The sequence below is a fragment of the Salvia hispanica genome, chromosome 2 (genome assembly GCF_029641045.1).
Source record: "Salvia hispanica isolate PSC_SH4W2 chromosome 2, Shi_PSC_v1, whole genome shotgun sequence".
NCBI classification, from domain to species: domain Eukaryota; kingdom Viridiplantae; phylum Streptophyta; class Magnoliopsida; order Lamiales; family Lamiaceae; genus Salvia; species Salvia hispanica.
In genome coordinates, this window is record NC_142693.1 from 3,902,016 (window position 1) to 3,918,380 (window position 16,365).

General features: G+C 35.1%; 2 protein-coding genes across 2 annotated transcripts; both read right to left on the reverse strand.

Moving 5' to 3' along the window:
• Positions 1–2,448: 2,448 nt before the first annotated feature.
• On the reverse strand, positions 2,449–5,509 carry LOC125200872 (triosephosphate isomerase, cytosolic). Its single transcript, XM_048098679.2, has 9 exons — positions 5,359–5,509; positions 4,678–4,753; positions 4,018–4,141; positions 3,829–3,913; positions 3,603–3,735; positions 3,145–3,239; positions 2,985–3,063; positions 2,801–2,883; positions 2,449–2,709 (listed from the first exon to the last, which is right to left on the reverse strand). Exons 1-9 carry the CDS (start codon positions 5,395–5,397, stop codon positions 2,659–2,661), a joined length of 765 nt encoding a protein of 254 aa, XP_047954636.1. The 5' UTR covers positions 5,398–5,509; the 3' UTR covers positions 2,449–2,658.
• Positions 5,510–7,344: 1,835 nt separating this feature from the next.
• LOC125201825 (uncharacterized) lies at positions 7,345–16,045 on the reverse strand. The gene is made up of 18 exons (XM_048100082.2): positions 15,732–16,045; positions 14,891–15,109; positions 14,160–14,255; positions 13,680–13,732; positions 13,438–13,534; positions 13,059–13,132; positions 12,848–12,962; positions 12,101–12,211; positions 11,663–11,739; positions 11,320–11,386; positions 10,674–10,739; positions 9,473–9,580; positions 9,199–9,329; positions 8,805–8,871; positions 8,627–8,694; positions 8,445–8,538; positions 8,113–8,183; positions 7,345–8,025 (listed from the first exon to the last, which is right to left on the reverse strand). The coding sequence occupies exons 1-18, from the start codon at positions 15,879–15,881 to the stop codon at positions 7,656–7,658; spliced, it is 2,034 nt and encodes a 677-aa protein (XP_047956039.1). The 5' UTR covers positions 15,882–16,045; the 3' UTR covers positions 7,345–7,655.
• Between the last annotated feature and the right edge of the window lie 320 nt (positions 16,046–16,365).

The following is a 16,365-nucleotide window of genomic DNA, read 5'->3' on the forward strand; positions in this document are numbered from 1 at the left end:
ACATTAAGCTATTCAATGGAACCGACCCTTGAATTTGTTAGATTACAATTTGTCAATCATAACAAAGATATTAAATTCGACCAAAACGTAGGTCTTGCTTCCTTCCCCAAGTTAGTTCTCCCCTAAGTCCATCATTCATTAAATTGATGAGAAAAAAGAGTGGTTAATTTTAAACTACTATTATCTAAAATTAATGTGCGAGTCGAAATGGAATTGATTCATAATAAACATATTGTTACAAAGTTATGTTCCTCTTATTAGACATGATAATCTTAGCTTAGTAGTTAAGATATTTTACACTGGTCGATTCACGGAATATAACTAGGTGGATATGAAGTAGTGAAGTAGGTCGTTCGTCGGTATTTGAAGACAAATATAGTGCGGCAATGATGGCGGACAAAGAACAGAAATGAATCCCTACTCCAAAGGATTAGAGCATTTTTGCAGCGTGTGATCGGCTATCAGTCGATAATTCAAAGATCGACTTTAATGGAGTTTTTCTAGCTCTAAGGATAGATAATGATTTTAGTTGATCTCAGTCGTTGTTTATACTGACATGGATACAATTATTAAAACATAATTATTAAAAGGTAAAAATTAGGCTTAATATCTAAATTCATGTGGACAAATCATGCTTTGCTAAAAGAGAGGTTTGAAAAGGAGAAGGAAAGCACCATTAAAGTGAAAAAACGGATCTTCAAAGTGAATATTTGGACTCGTGAAAATACTGCGCCCACCCTTCTCTTATCTAAGTTTGGTGGGGGTTGAATTGCCAATTTATTATTTTAATATTAGTAGTAAAAAAGTACTACTATGAAAGTAGCTTAGAATCCATGACAGGTTAGAAAACTCCGTTAATACGGGTTTTAATTGGGCCTCTAGAGCAGAGGTATATTCTTGTTCTTCGTCTGTTATTCATTGCTCTAGCGACAACGATCTTTTCTATTGTGTTACTTGCTTTGGGCGATGATCTTCTTTATTATCTCAAATTTTCATTCGCTATCGTTGTGCTAGATTGACTTATGTTAGATTTTCACACCTTCATTTATTGCTAGCGATTTTGGTGTGTTAGATTTCATTCGACATTTATTTCCAGCGACGCTGACCTTTTTCATTGTGATAAATTTTACCGCACTACCTGACATGTGAAGATGAGACCAACGGTCATACAGATGTTTCATCCCAAATCAATTAATCAATTAGTGATAGAAGGATAGATAAAGTTAATCTCATTTTAATTTCACATTTTTAATGGAGTATGAAACAACTCACTCGTAGAGATCTCAACATACACCTCCCCAATGCAAACATTATGCTCATTTTATGATTTTGGTCTTATACTTTATCTTTTGAATTTTTGCATCATGAACATTTCAACTCGGATCACAATTGGTTTTACACTAACAATTTCGTCAAGTTTTAAATGGTTTTAATATGATTTTGACCGATTTTGATGGTTTTAACAATCCCATTCGGGTTAAAACCGTTTAAAAATTGATGGAATTGTTAGTGTATGACCAATTATGATCCAAGTTGAAATATTCAGGATGCAAAAATTCAAAAGATAAAGTATAAGACTAAAATCATAAAATGGACATATATTCAGAACCAGTTTTGGCTTCACCCTTAAATCAAAATTCCCCTAAAAATATCTTGAAATCCAAAAAATCTAAGCAGTATCTTCTGGATTGGGATGGACACGAGTGTAAGGTGGTGCGTTGAATACTTTTCATTCCTTTCCTTCGCAATTGTCACTCGTTTCTTCTTGTGAGGCAATAAATGCGATGGCAAATTATCTATAGTCATATCTTGTTACTCGATTAATATGAGGATGACATTGCTCAAACAGTCACTAGTCACATGGTCTTGGTACATGCACTTCTTCCAGCAACCAACATCGACTAACCACTCTCCATTTTTAAAGACGACTTTGTGGTCCCTCAGCAGAAGTCAATGCTCGAACCAACATTGATTCTGGATATAATAAGAAGGAATGATGTCTGGTTTAACGTAATCCAAGCAATTTTGTCAAACACCAGAAATATATAGTATGATCTCGTATTGGGACCATGATTCTCCCGCAATATTTAGCTACATTACGACAAGTTCATAACGATCACTAGTTTTCAAGCCCGATCACATCAAGTTAAAAGAAGATTCGACGGATCTATAGTCAAGATGGGTTTTTCCCTATAAAGCCAAAAGGACTAAAACCGCTCAAGCAGGTTGTACGACAAAATAAACAAAGCCAAGAAAGACAACTAGCAAACCGAATCACAAGAAAATGCCTCCCAAGAAACACAGAAAATGAAATTCTAGACACCAATATGTAATCCACGATCAATGTTTTCGATTAATGATTTTTTTCTCGACATCCCGGTTTGGTTTCATCGTTTGGAAGATAACATATACTAATACCATAATCACAAATTAGAGAAACACTAGCAATGAAAAGATTCAAGCACAACCATATGAAGATGAATAACAATACAAGGTTGCTGGTTGCAGATTTATTAGTGTTCAGTACAGTCAAAGGCAAATTCAAGGTGACACAAATAACTAGAAAATTGCACAGCAGAGTCTCGGCCAAACGAGGTAATAGTTATTACATCTCCCCTATCAAAGGCTTCAAAAATAGACTCTTCTCGACGCTTCAACTTATGCGTTCTTCTTTGTTTCAGCTGACTTGATGATGTCAATGAATTCGGGCTACAGATTAAATAGTTCAAGTCAGAATATCGCCCATTCAACTCTACATGTATCGTTTTTTTTTCAGGATGGGAAGAGATCCGATTATTACCTTAAGAGAAGCACCACCAACAAGGAAACCATCAATGTCAGGCTGTGAAGCCAAATCCTTGCAGTTTCCACCATTCACAGATCCTGCACGAAAATATCAGATCAATATATTCAGCGCGAGGAAATTGTAAGAGCTAAAAGCTGTATATTTTAAAAGACGAAATATGAATCCACTGCAGATTTACCTCCATAGATGATCCTGGTTGAAGCAGCAACATCAGCGTTGACGTTGGCTTTAAGCCATTTCCTCAACTCAACATGTACCTATATGTTTAAGCGGGATTAGACATCTTTGTGGCATTAACACTTTTCAACAAACGGTGACCATGATCATGAAAGACTTACTTCTTGAGCCTGGGCAGGAGAGGCAACCTTTCCGGTTCCAATAGCCCATACAGGTTCATAAGCCAAGACAACGTTTGTCCAATCCGAAATCTTTGCTGTAATGTCAGAGTGGAGTTTGTTTCAGGAAAAAGAGTCATGTAAAGGTAGGACCGTAGGAGAACAACTAGGTTAACTTTACTGAAATTCTTTTGCAAAATGTACCATGATTCTTTCATTTCTTACTAGAAAAGTTCTTGTGGAATATGTATAAAAACAGAAGCATGGATTTTATATACAAGTAGCGGTGTTACATTTAACAATAAGGAAAAACTGTCGCTAGATGCTGGTTGAGAATGAAATTTATAAGTGCACCACGATCTACTTGGCTTTACCTGGTCTAATGTTTAAAAGTCATAACCCAATAAAATTAGATTTAGGAAAAAAGTGTACAATTAATTTCTCAGAAATGAAATCAGTACCTGCAATGGCCTTGGTCTGTGCAGCCACAACATCCACAGTCGTTCCTGCTTCCCTCTGTTCAAGTGTCTCACCGATACATGCAATCACCTTCAAACCTTTCGAAAGTGCATATGCAACTTTATCTCCAACAAACTGAAATCATGGTAAATTCCATTATTGAATACATGAGGAAAAACCTAATACATAAGCACAAATAATTTTAATAAAGGCAATCATCAGAATTACCTCACTTGATTCATTCAACAAAGCTCTCCTCTCAGAGTGACCAAGAATAACCCAAGGTACGTTCAGGTCTACAAGCATCTCAGCACTACAAAGGATGATTAAACAGAAAATTTTCATACTCCTAAACAGCCACAAGCACTGTATATTTGGATATGCCAATTCTTGTTAGCTTTAGAGAAGGATGCTTACCTAACTTCGCCGGTGTAAGCACCTCCTTTACTAACCCAACAGTTCTGAGCTGCAACGTGGAAATCAGATCGCAGAGACCCTTTTACCAAGGGAAGAAACACGTATGGAGGACTGACAACCACCTCTGCAGGGAATGGCGAATTAACAAAAAAATAGTTGACAAGGAAGAAAAAAGAAAACAACGCACAGGCATACACACACAAACAGTTCCAGAGTTTAAACATACTTCCTTCAAGTAAAGAGAGTTTTGGCTGAAAGTGTAACAGACAAATATAAATATTGAAGCAACTCTTAGAAATATCGTTCTTTATAATTTCACAATGCCAAAACCAAAGTCATTGAGATAGTATGGCACACAACTTAAGCATACTGTGATAACTATAATTCCTTCACTTCCATTAAAAAGGATTTGTATTCAAGGCATATGGCTTTTCAAACACATAACACATGAATGTCATTAAAACAAGACAACCAGACGGTTTATTCCTATCCAAACAGATAAAAAGAAGAAAGAAAGCCTCAAAGCACAAATTCAAAATACGAAATTTGTAGGCAAGAAATCAGTGGATCGACATTGATGATTTCACTATTCCCTTGACCATTAACAAATCCACCAGTTTAAAACTTTTAACATGTCAGGCTAGTAAAATATATCCTCACCAACAACATCCTGGGATGGCACTTGAGCAGCATTGAGTGATGCGACGATCTTCTTTACTTCCTCAGAATTACCATTCTTCAAAATCAAATTGAAATCTCTTAGCAAAACAACAACCGCAGCCAAATGAAAGTATAGATAGCTGATATTCAACCAATCACTCCAGAAAAAAAAGGCTAAAAACGAAGAACATTAAGAAAATGTGATTCAATAAAATCATACTCTGTGCATGCTACAACAAACGCATAAAAAGTTAAATCTCAAAAGTGAACAACGTAGGATATCTAGATAACAAATCCACCAGGCATTCATTTCACAAGAAAAAATCTCATAAAAAACAGTAAGTTCATCTCGTTTCCATCGATCGATCTCAGAAACTACTAATAAGGCGAAATCAGCTCAGATCCGAATAAAATAGCATTTCGACTATTGCTACAAATCAAATTCAGCGATCACGTCAAAGACAACCGACTATTGCTACAAAATTGAAGACTAATAACATCCCTAAGCATTGAGATCCACAAAAATACATCAATCTCTATACGCGATACATACAACAACGCTAAATCAGCTAAAAGGAAGAGATTAAACAGTAGATCGGAAACGAGATCGGCCGAAATGAAAAGGAGATCCACAACAAACGGATCAATCATTCTGATAACATCGAAGAGATGAATACTTACGCATTTCCAGTTGCCGCCGACGAAGAATTTCCTGCCCATTGTTGATATCGGAGATAGCTAGAAAATGCACGAGAATATGGCTTTTGGGAGAGTGAAGTGGTTGGTAATGGCAAATGACTGGTTGTGAGTGATGGATATCCGCGAATTTATATAATCGAGAGGAGAAAGCTCATTATTTGTGGATCAAGAAAAGTGAATTGGCTAAAATGCCCTTGGTAGTGTATGTTGACGGAATATTCGAAGCGCATGCGGGAATCCGACTTTCGCTTGCAATAATACAATATCCAATGCTCATTTTAGGACATCCTCATAAATACTCTTTCCGTGCGTGATTAAGAGTCTCATTTCTAAATGGCTCGGGTTTTAAGAAATGTTAAGAAAAATGGGTGGAAAAAAGTTATGGAATATGAGTCTCACTTGTATATATTAGTTTTAAATGATACGTGAGTGGAATGAGCTAGTGAAATGTGGAGTCTTTTTACCATTTATGGTAATTATGAACCGGGACTCTTATTCGTGGACGAACCAAAATGGAAAAATGAGACTCTTATTTGTGGACGGAGGGAGTATGTCATTCCAATTTTATTACTAATTTATTTCTTTTATACTCCCTCCGTCTCATTAAATATACAACATTTAACATCACGAGATTTTATGTATTGGTGTTTTGTGAGTTAATGAAAAGAGAACAAAGTAAGATAGAAAAAAAAGTAGAGAGAATATTGTTTTCATTTTTAGAAATGTTTCATTTTTAATGGGACAAACCAAAAAGGAAAACGTTTCATTTCTAATGGGACGGAGGGAGTATTTTATAAGGTCATTTAGAATATCTCTGGATAAATATTTTAATTTTATAAAAGAATATATTATGGACGACATTTTGTGACATAATTAGAAAAATGGTAAATGAAGTAGTGGAATGTGTGTATATCTTTTAATATTCTAAATGTGAAATTAGATTTCCATTGAGTAAGGACAAAATTGTTAAAAAGAAGAAATTTTTATTGATGAATGGGGTATTAATCTCAATTACCGTGTCCAAGCCCTTATTTGCTTTATAATACAAACCTGTGGGCGCTGGTTTAAGCACTAGCACATTGGAAGCAGAAAACATTTTTTCAGCCAATGTACAGATTTTTATAAGATGATACGTTAATTTATTTTTCTTAAATTCTATTGCCAAAATATCAAAATTGGGTATTCGCAAGTTTGCGGTGAGGCAGTCCATCATTAATTCGTAACCCATGAATCACGTATTTATAATGCATTAAATATAGAGGAAGGAAATTTAAGTACTACTCTCTCCGTTCCATAGTAATGGAGACATTTTTTTTCGACACGAGGATTAAGAAAAATTGTATTAGGTGAGTTAAGTAAATGGAGAATAAAGTGAAAAATGAAAAAGGTAGTGAGACGAAGAGAGAAAAAAGTAAGAGAAAGTAAAGTAGGTGTGTAAAAATGTGTTGACTTTTACTAAAAAGGGAAATGACTCTATTAACTATGAAACGTACCAAAATGACAAAATGACTCCATTACTATGGAACGGATGGAGTAGTATTTAACGATGGACGGACATTACAACTAAGGCCCGTAATGTGCTGTGATTATTAAAAAATTACAACTTTGGAGAAGTCACTTAGTTTAGAACATAATTTACCTATAAATTCCTAATTATTCATCGATTTTTTATTTGTGTATAAACTTAAAAATCTATGTATGAATTGTTAAACTATTGCTTTGTTCTAATTTTATACTACTAACAAGGAATGCGAGGAAAAAAAAGAGAAAGAAATGGGATTAGTAGGGATAAAACAAGAAATGATAGTATTATTTAGTTTGATAGTAGTATAACACAATAACATTTCACTACCTATAATCCGCACTGAAATCTTGATTGATTAATTTCAAAATCAAAATAAATCAATAATTCGATAATTTACCACAGATTTTAAATCTACAGTATACATAATCAAAATTAAGCTAAGATTCAAGAATTTACAGGCAAATATCATTTACATTAACATATTTACATTGACGACATAACTTATATTCTCCCATGATTAAAAAAAAAGATTAAAAAGAAGCTAACAGTCATGTCCCTAGTTTAACTTCATTTAAGTACATACATTTAAAAAAAAAAATTAAAGCTAACAGTCACATCTCTAGTTTCAATTCATATAAGTACATACATTAAAAATGTCAGCTTCATCAGCTGGATTTTATACATGTCTATGAAGAAATCAACAAATTTGGAACCATGAAATAACACAAGTAACTTCAAGGATAAAAGACGAGTTCTACTTTTTTGATGAATCGCCTGATTTCAACTCCCTCTCAAGCTCATCGAATTCCCATTCCCCGATGTCCTCTGCAGCGTAGTCTGGATCTACTTTTCCAAATTCAGACTCAAGTTTCGCTAACTCTGCTTCAGGGTCGAGTATCTCGACCTGCTTCGACTTAGGTGAGGGCCGATGCTCGTCAACCTTCCCAGCACTGACTTCTCTTTCTGCCTGCTCCGCAGAGGAGCTTGTGACGCTTTCCCTAGGCGATTCATCTGCCTCTTTAGTGGGATTCTCAATATCCAGAGTAGGTCGCTCGATGGATTCAAATTGCTCTCTTAGCTTCTCAATTTTGTCAAATAGCTCTTTGACCTCCTTATTCTCTTTGCTGAAATAGAAAAACATACAACGTAGACTTAACATGGATTCTTGGTAGGGAAGGACAGGAGTGGCTATATTGGATTAGCAGTAAGACCTGGAAACTTTTCCTTGTTCGGCATAAAACCGCTCTCTCATGTTGTCCACCACGCTGAAAGTAGTTATTATCTGCAAGTTAAGAAAAATAAACCGGCTAAAGTTTTTTGTAAGAGTTTGATGACTCAATTGCCTAAGACTACTAGAGGTGTTACATAAGTTATAGATTGTCAAGAAGTTCAAATACGCAATATTTTAATGAGTTACTTCTGCGAAAAAGGAAACAGAGCGAAAAGTTAGCCATCATGGGTATGTTGGGGATGGTGATAAACGAAGGTCCCATAGATCGTTAATTTGAACTTTAAGCAACTAATATGAATTAATTCTGTTTACCTTAGCTTCATAATCCAGGTATTCTTCCTCGAGATTTCTCTTTGGGCTAACCATTTGAGAATCGTCAGTTTCCAATCTAGGAGCCGGTTCAGAGCTGCAAGCAGTTTCAGAAATATTAGGCTCGTACGTAGCCAAACTAGGATAGTACTACCATCTTCTGCAAATATTATATGGGGAAATACCCATCAGTCAGGCACTTTAAGTTCTCCACATACTTTCCAATGCGACCAATAGGCTGTTTAAGCTCTTTCTGCATCGAATGAGACGGAAGAAGATGAATATATAGTTTGCAAACATCACAATTACTAAAAGATACGGAATGCCATTGCAGTGAATAAAGTAAATAAATAAAATAAGCACCTCATAAGAAGAAAGCAGCTTCTTAACCAAATCTGTGAAGTATTCTTCGTGCCTCTCGATCTCAGCACTTTCAAATGCAAATGGAAAATGAGCAATAATACACCATCAGAGAAAATATGTACATTTGGAGCAGTTTTAGAATGTAAGCCACTCTTTGTATGGATTTTACTTATAGACTTTTTAAGAAGCTGATATAAGTATGCCAACATAAACAACTTTAGAGTTCTTCCAATAGTGACACGACACTTGGTCAGAAGTCCATTAGAAGTTGACTATCAAATACGATATTTTCTTAAATGAAATTCGTCTAAAAGTCCGTTCCAAGTGTGCTTCCATACGACATTGTTTATACCAGAGATTTCTATCTATTGAACCATATTGAATTCATACATACTTGGTTTCTTTCTCCTTAGCCTCCACATATGAACACTGAAGAGACCAGGTATCTTCCAAAAAGTTAATCCACGTACTAAGAATATCTGATTCTGTTCGACAAGACACAATGGATTTTGCTAGTTCATCCTCCTACAAAGTTGTAAGGATATGTAAAATAAAACAATCAAAAAATGGATAAGGAATAAGGATAATTGATAGCATTTATGATTTATCCACGTGATTCAGTAGTATATGGAACAAAGCATTTTTTTTATGGGAAAGGTATAGCAGACCTTAGTTTTCACATGGGCGACAATTTGATCATTAGCATCAAAAAATTGATCCCTCTCTTCCGTGACATTGTGAAGACGAGCTAGCACAGCAGACAAGGAAGTATTGACCTATATAATCAAAATGTTCAGTTCAAAACAGAAGAAGTTACTACCTCTGTCCCTGAAAATTTGATACAGTTTACTATTTCGGTCCGTCCCTGAAAATTTGATACACTTCACTTTTACCATTTTTGGTAGTGGACCCTATATTCCACTAACTCATTCCTACTCACATTTTATTATAAAACTAATACTTTAAAAGTAGGACCCACATCCCACCAACTTTTTCAACTCACTTTCCATTACATTTCTTAAAACCCGTGTCGGGTCAAAGTGTAGCAAATTTTGGGGGACGGAGGTAGTAATTTTTAAGAATAGATTAAACCAAAACTACTCTATCCATTTAAGAAGCAGTTATTGGAAAAATCCTTTAAAATATCTTAAGAGCAAATGAAATTTTATGTTTATCTAAGATTCTTACTGATCCAACAGAGAAGATTATAAAAATATTTAGTTAAACATCTACTCTTTAAATTAGATTTGGAACTTAACAAAGGAGAGACTGGCAGTTGGAGGATAGAAATCAGATATTAGAAAGTTCGGAGTCTCTAATGCAATCAGTCTCAAGATTTCCAATCATAAAAAAGAAGAGTTGCACATGATAAATACCTACCCATCTGCCCAACAAAGAGTCAGAGAGGGCGGAGGGGGTAATGGAGAAGGACAGACCCCAAAACTTATTTTCATGCAAGATCATATTTTCGATTCTACTCTATTTCAGCATGTTGGCACTTTGAGTCACTACATTCACAAACAATAAAGTCTGGATATTGTACGTCATAATCAATGTTTATGAATTCCTGAGACCAAGGCGGTATACGATTCCCATGGGTTAAACTCTCTCATTCACCTTCAAGCCCTGAGGTTAAACACCAAGCATGACAAAGACACATGTGTACACAGAATGTGTTTACTTTGAGAGTTAGGATAGATTTAAAAGAGATAGGATTGGGTATTTGAAGGATAAGATGAACAAACAAGTCCAAATTTTAGTCAATTCATCTATATTATTATTAGCCATCCATCATAAAAATCAAAGTTAACGCCCCATAAGTGAACGTCTCATCAGAATGTAGGTTACTGTACATGGACAAAGAAACACCTTTTTCAATTGAGCTTCAAGTTCATCCCTCTGTTTCTCAAGAACAGATATCTCAGCTTTTAGTTCCTGAAAACAAATCGAGCCATCAGCATATCTAGCATGCAAGAAAGCACAAACTAGCCATGACATGATATTTATGTATATTTATCCTTCTGGTTGTCTACGATATTTAATGATAAGCTTCACCTCTTTGTTTCTGGCACAAATAACTAAAAACTACAGAAAAACGGCCTTCCAGAAACTCAGAACTTGATTTCAGTTGGTCTATGAAATTCAAGTGTCCAGGGATATCATTTTTGCTATGTTACTATCAATATCATTAATAGAAATTTTGTATAGGATTTTTCATCTAGACAGACTTATATTTATAACATAATGATCTTCACAGTACTTCTACTGAATTACTGAACTCATGCATATTTAACTTTTATAGCTGTTTTATGCTATTATCTTATCCAAATAGATCATAGTTGTTTAATTTTTTTTCAATATTTATAATATTTATTTACGTATAAGCATCAGATACGCATTTTAATATTTTCAAGTTGTTCCCTTTAAAGTGTCTTTATGTGTTCCATTAAAACTCTTCTAAAGTTTACTTAAGCAAGAAAAAATTTTACACTACCCATTTTCTTCAATTCCATACCTTTTCAATTTCACTAACTTCATTGACTTTGCCCACTCGAAACTGCAAAGCATCTTCTTTCTGAAGTCTATAAAGAACAAAGCAAACTGAAACTTTCAATAAGAGTGACAAAATAATAACAAGGACTATCATACAACTAAACAGGAAAACAGATTCCAAAATAATTACAGCACATCAGTACAGACCCACCCTAAGCACAAGTGGAATCCATAGAAAAAATAAAGCAAGCAAGTCAGAAATGACATAACACCAATACGGAGAAAACAGAGAGCTAGTATGCAAAGACCCAAGCATAAATGGCAAACAGGTAGTTGACAAAAACTTGTAACGTGCAGTGATATACCTATAGTCAGAAATGCGCTTCTCAGCTTTTGAAGATGAGCTTGCTAGAGATTCCAATAATACCTTCAACTTATCAACCTGACATTCTTAAGACACAAATTTCAGAGATCTGGAATATTCGGCCATTATATAGTTTCTTATTGAGCTTGAAGCAGCCAGCTGAGCAAACAACAATTTTCCAGCATTCTAAAGTAGTTCTACAGGATGAGTCACACACAGCTCTGAGGTTGCATATATTGGACAAGTTTCCACTGGAAGCAAAGGAATTAATGAAATTGTAATCACAAAAAAAAGGTGTAAAGATTTAGTAAAAGAGAAGATGGTGGGCTGAAAAGAATGTTCGCAAATTTGAATGAGGGTTGATTTAACCATGAGATATTAAATGGAAAACTGACACCATATCAATAAAAGGCAGAAGGCTCATGTACTATGTAAGCACCTTCTGAGAATGAATTTCAGCTGTGTCTCCACATTTAATAGCTTTCTTTTTCAGTAGAAGCGCTTCCAATCTGGAGCACGCTCTGATGTGCGCAAGTGCCTCTTTAAGAGCCTGATGGAGGAAAAAGATAACTAGATAGGTAAGATTATGAATTTCAAGACATCAAAGTAGTGCACTTATAAGTCATATTTATAAAAAATACATAAGCGCACACACACACACACAAACCACACTTGGAAACTATAATTTTTCCGTTGAATTTACTACTTTTTGCTAGTAACTTGGAAATGTATTGTAACAAACAGATCGAATTCCTTTTGAGTTTTTTAAGGAATAGAAGTTATGTTCAATGTATGTAGTTAATGACTTGCAAAATATTCTACAGCAATTCCATGGATGAATAGGGGCTCGATTTTGTAAAATAACTGAGAATTTAAATTATAGAAATACGAAATCTTATCATATTCCTGACTTGATTACCCTACTTCAAGCACAAATTAAATAGCTTTAACTAACTGTTATGCTTTCATTGGTTGGAAGATTTACTAATTTGACAGTCTGAAGCCCTAAGAATATTTCAAATAGAGAGGATATAAGTACTGGAAGAAATAAAACATACAGCATAACAATCCACTTGGAAACTGGTCACCTTAAGAAAATGCAACTGACTTGAGATTTTAACAGACCCTGCCTAAAGATGCAATGGAAAAGTTATTTGACAAAACAATTGGGTACAGCAATGTTCACCTCTATTGTTGATGAAGCGTTCTGCTTACTGTTTGTTTCAAGGCTGTCACCATCATGGTCATAAGATGCTCTTGATTCAAGTGTTTTCTTCAATGTGGAGACTTCAGCATCAATCCTGTTTGTAGAATCAGATGTGTGTCAAAACTGTTTGTAGGCATGAATCATAGGAAAAAGTAAAAGGGGGAAGCAATGAAACTGGCATTCAACGAACCTTTGAACATCAGCATTGATTTTCAACCCTGTTATGGCTCCTTCAGCAAATTGAAGCAACTCTTCTCTCTTCACCTATCCAAACAACAATACTTAGATTCTTTAGAGGCTTATGTTTCAGATGTTGAAAGGAATAAGACTTATTTATTAAACTCAGGTTTTCAAAATTAAAGATAAGCTATTTTAAGTGCTGCCTTACTTAATGGGGTATAGAACGCATTGTCAGTACGAGAAAACATATCTAACAGTAGTATAGTTACCAAACTTTCTTCCAATGTGAGCTTTAGTATTTTATGCCAACGTAACATAAGTAGTATTATCCCAAATTTTTTTCAATGCTGTGCATTAGGTTTTATGAAAGGTAGGTTATCGACTAGTACCAGTACTTCATCTTGGTAGCCGGAAAAGACTCTTGCGAGATCCTGAATGCTACTAACTATTGCATTATGAACTGCTTTTCCACCTGTGAGACAGAGTCTGCAGATGCACAATTGTTACAGGCTTATAGCCAGATCCAAGTATAAATTTTATTGACCAATATGCTTCAATAGGAGAGCAGCATGCTCTCTTTCTCAGCTAGGACTTTAAAATCCACATTAACTAACATAATGGAGAAACTTACCCGAATAATTCAAGCAGTAAAGAAACTTCATCTTCACTTGGAGGTTCAAGAATCTAATCAAGCAAAAGAGAAGACAACGCAAGTCGTAAACTCCAGCAAAATGCATAGTTTCAAATCAATATAGCATAGTTGATACTTGATATTATAATCGGCTCATGTTATTAGAACAGAAAATATAAGGTTCTAACCAGTAAAGATATATCTTCAGGCATAAAAAGTAGAACAAACCATATCCAATAAGTAATACTAATGTCTACCACACATTTAACAACAAGCTTTGGCAGCAAAAAGTTGGCTTGATGCAATGATGCATCACTCTGAAAAAAAGGATAAACCGAAACACACCATATCCAATAACAATTGCTTGGTTTTGGTAGCAAACTTTAGGTTTGTATCAGAAATATTATTACAAGATCATTATCAGTATATGAACATAATGCCGAAACAAATATATACTGAAATGGGATGATTATAACTTACCATGCATATCGATATTCCCTCCAATGCCTGACTGTAAAGAAATACATCACGGAAGTTCAAAGGTTCGCCACCCATGTCTGAATCATAATATAACACCTGCCCGTTTGATAGGAATAAGGGGACATAAAAGTTGATCCATGATAAGTGATTCAAGAAGAAAATTTTGAATCAATCGAACTTAGTGAATAAATATTGATAAATCAAGATGGACCTTAAATATAACTATTTAAATTGCCAATCTTTTGAAGAAACAATGGTACTATTACTATTTTAGTAGTAACTAAGGGAGAAAGCACGAGGCCTAAAACCACATTCTTATCAATAATCAACAGCCATGGGGATAAGTTGTGTGATCCCTGAATTGACCTAATGGGCAGGTTTTGAGTTAGTCATGATATTACAGGAGAGTACGTCGATCCTCACTTGTTCTGGATGTCTAGGTTATCAATTTATTTTATATGGCAAGTAAATGGTACATACACATATTCACATGTATGAGCATGATGGATGATCTTTCCCCTGGCAGCTTTTAAACTACTAATATTATTTATGTAAATCTGATACATAAGAAGAAAAACATGAATAGAAAAGGCGAAAAGGATGTAATAAGTAAAACTAATAAAAATGAACTTCTAAAGGTGGAAGCATGGAGAAAAGTACGAAGTCAGCTTAATTATACAAGCAGGAAACAAGTACTGCTGTAGTATAGACGATAGAGTTCAAGAGCTAACCATTGACTGTCTTTTGGGGCTCTTTGGCTCTTCATTAAGCAGATGATGCTCATTGTTCGTTTCTTTTTCTTCAATTGTGAGAGTGGAAGAGTTTTCAATTTCTTTTAAAACAGCCAACCATCTTCTCATCAACTCAGCTCTCTCACGCCCCCTGCATGCAACAGAAGCCTCCTCTAACCTTTTCGCAGTCTGCTTAAAGCTTTTAACATTCCCACCACCCTGACAATACCAACCACAGGCTTTACAATTTGAGTAAAAAAAGTATGAACTGGTACTACACAAGTTCACCATCTTCCACTAATCAAAATAGATAGCCAACGGAATACGATAATCTACAATTTTCAATTCAAATTCATGGCATTACTTTCTATTAAAAGCCGAGTGAATGATTTTAATCCCAAAAAAATAAAAGCCTCCTTCTAGGTTCATATGCATTCTTCAACTCCATGCATGCTCAATTGCCAAACTATACAAACAATTAGACGATATCTCCATTTTCTTCAATGAATTTCTACATTAGACCAATAAATCGAAAGCACCACAACTATCAAAAGGGGCGTGTGTGTTTATTCAATGCCAATTAACACCTCAATCAAACAAACTCAAATGTCTAATTTCCCAATCCAAACAAAAAACGATCAAGAGCTGAAACGTGACAGTGCACAAATTTCTGCTAGCATTGTCATACGCAAAACCCCCAATACCTAAATTATCAAAAGTCAAACTATCACTGATAGTCACTATTTTTTCCCAGCAAAAACTCCAAACAGGCGGCGATTAATCAATTTTTCCTTCTAATTCGCAAATGAAATGGTGCAAAATTGAGATGCAAAAGATTTACAATGCGGTCTTGGAGGAGCTTGGCGCCCTCGGCGACAGCTTGGCCGGCTTGCTGGACGACGGAATCGGCGTAATTTTTGACGGTGCGAGTGAGGTTGGTGTTGTTCCCCACCTCCACCGCCTTGTTGACCGCCGATCGTATCCACGACATTGTGAATCAGCTCCCAATAGTGATGTATCTGCTTCTGATTTCTGTTAAATTTCTACTTTGGTATGCAATTTATCTGCAGAGATTGTGTGCACGTGTAAATTACTCCAAATTTGATGTCTGATTTTGGGTTTTTGCTTGGCTTCAGCGACTGACCAGTAAGACCGCGTTTGGCTTGAGGAAAATGTCGGTGTTTTATTTTTCTAGGGAAGTAGGAGTAAAATATTAGCGCAAATTAGTGGTTAGGTAAAATCATTCCCTTTAATTGATAGTTGTTCGATAATTGTACTTGTCGAATTATATGGAAATGATTACTGATTTAGTAATTTTTTTAAAAACTTTTGATTATCTTTACCAAGATCAAATAAGATTATATTCTAAGTTATTCAGATTTTTTTAGGTATTTTACCGAATTTTAAATTTATGTATTCGAGTTGTATAGCTGATATGTTGTTTGACCTGGTTTAAAATGACCTGGTTTAAAATA

Coding starts and splice junctions, on each gene's coding strand:
- LOC125201825 (XM_048100082.2), bottom strand. CDS start 15,881: ATGTCGTGGATACGATCGGCGGTCAACAAGGCGGTGGAGGTGGGGAAC. Junction 12,963..13,058: donor ATCAATGCTGATGTTCAAAG/GTTCGTTGAATG, acceptor TTCTACAAACAG/GATTGATGCTGAAGTCTCCA. Junction 8,539..8,626: donor TTAAAGTGCCTGACTGATGG/GTATTTCCCCAT, acceptor AACTGCTTGCAG/CTCTGAACCGGCTCCTAGAT.
- LOC125200872 (XM_048098679.2), bottom strand. CDS start 5,397: ATGGGCAGGAAATTCTTCGTCGGCGGCAACTGGAAATGC. Junction 4,754..5,358: donor TCGGCGGCAACTGGAAATGC/GTAAGTATTCAT, acceptor TTGATTTTGAAG/AATGGTAATTCTGAGGAAGT. Junction 3,240..3,602: donor ACAGACCAAGGCCATTGCAG/GTACTGATTTCA, acceptor CTGACATTACAG/CAAAGATTTCGGATTGGACA.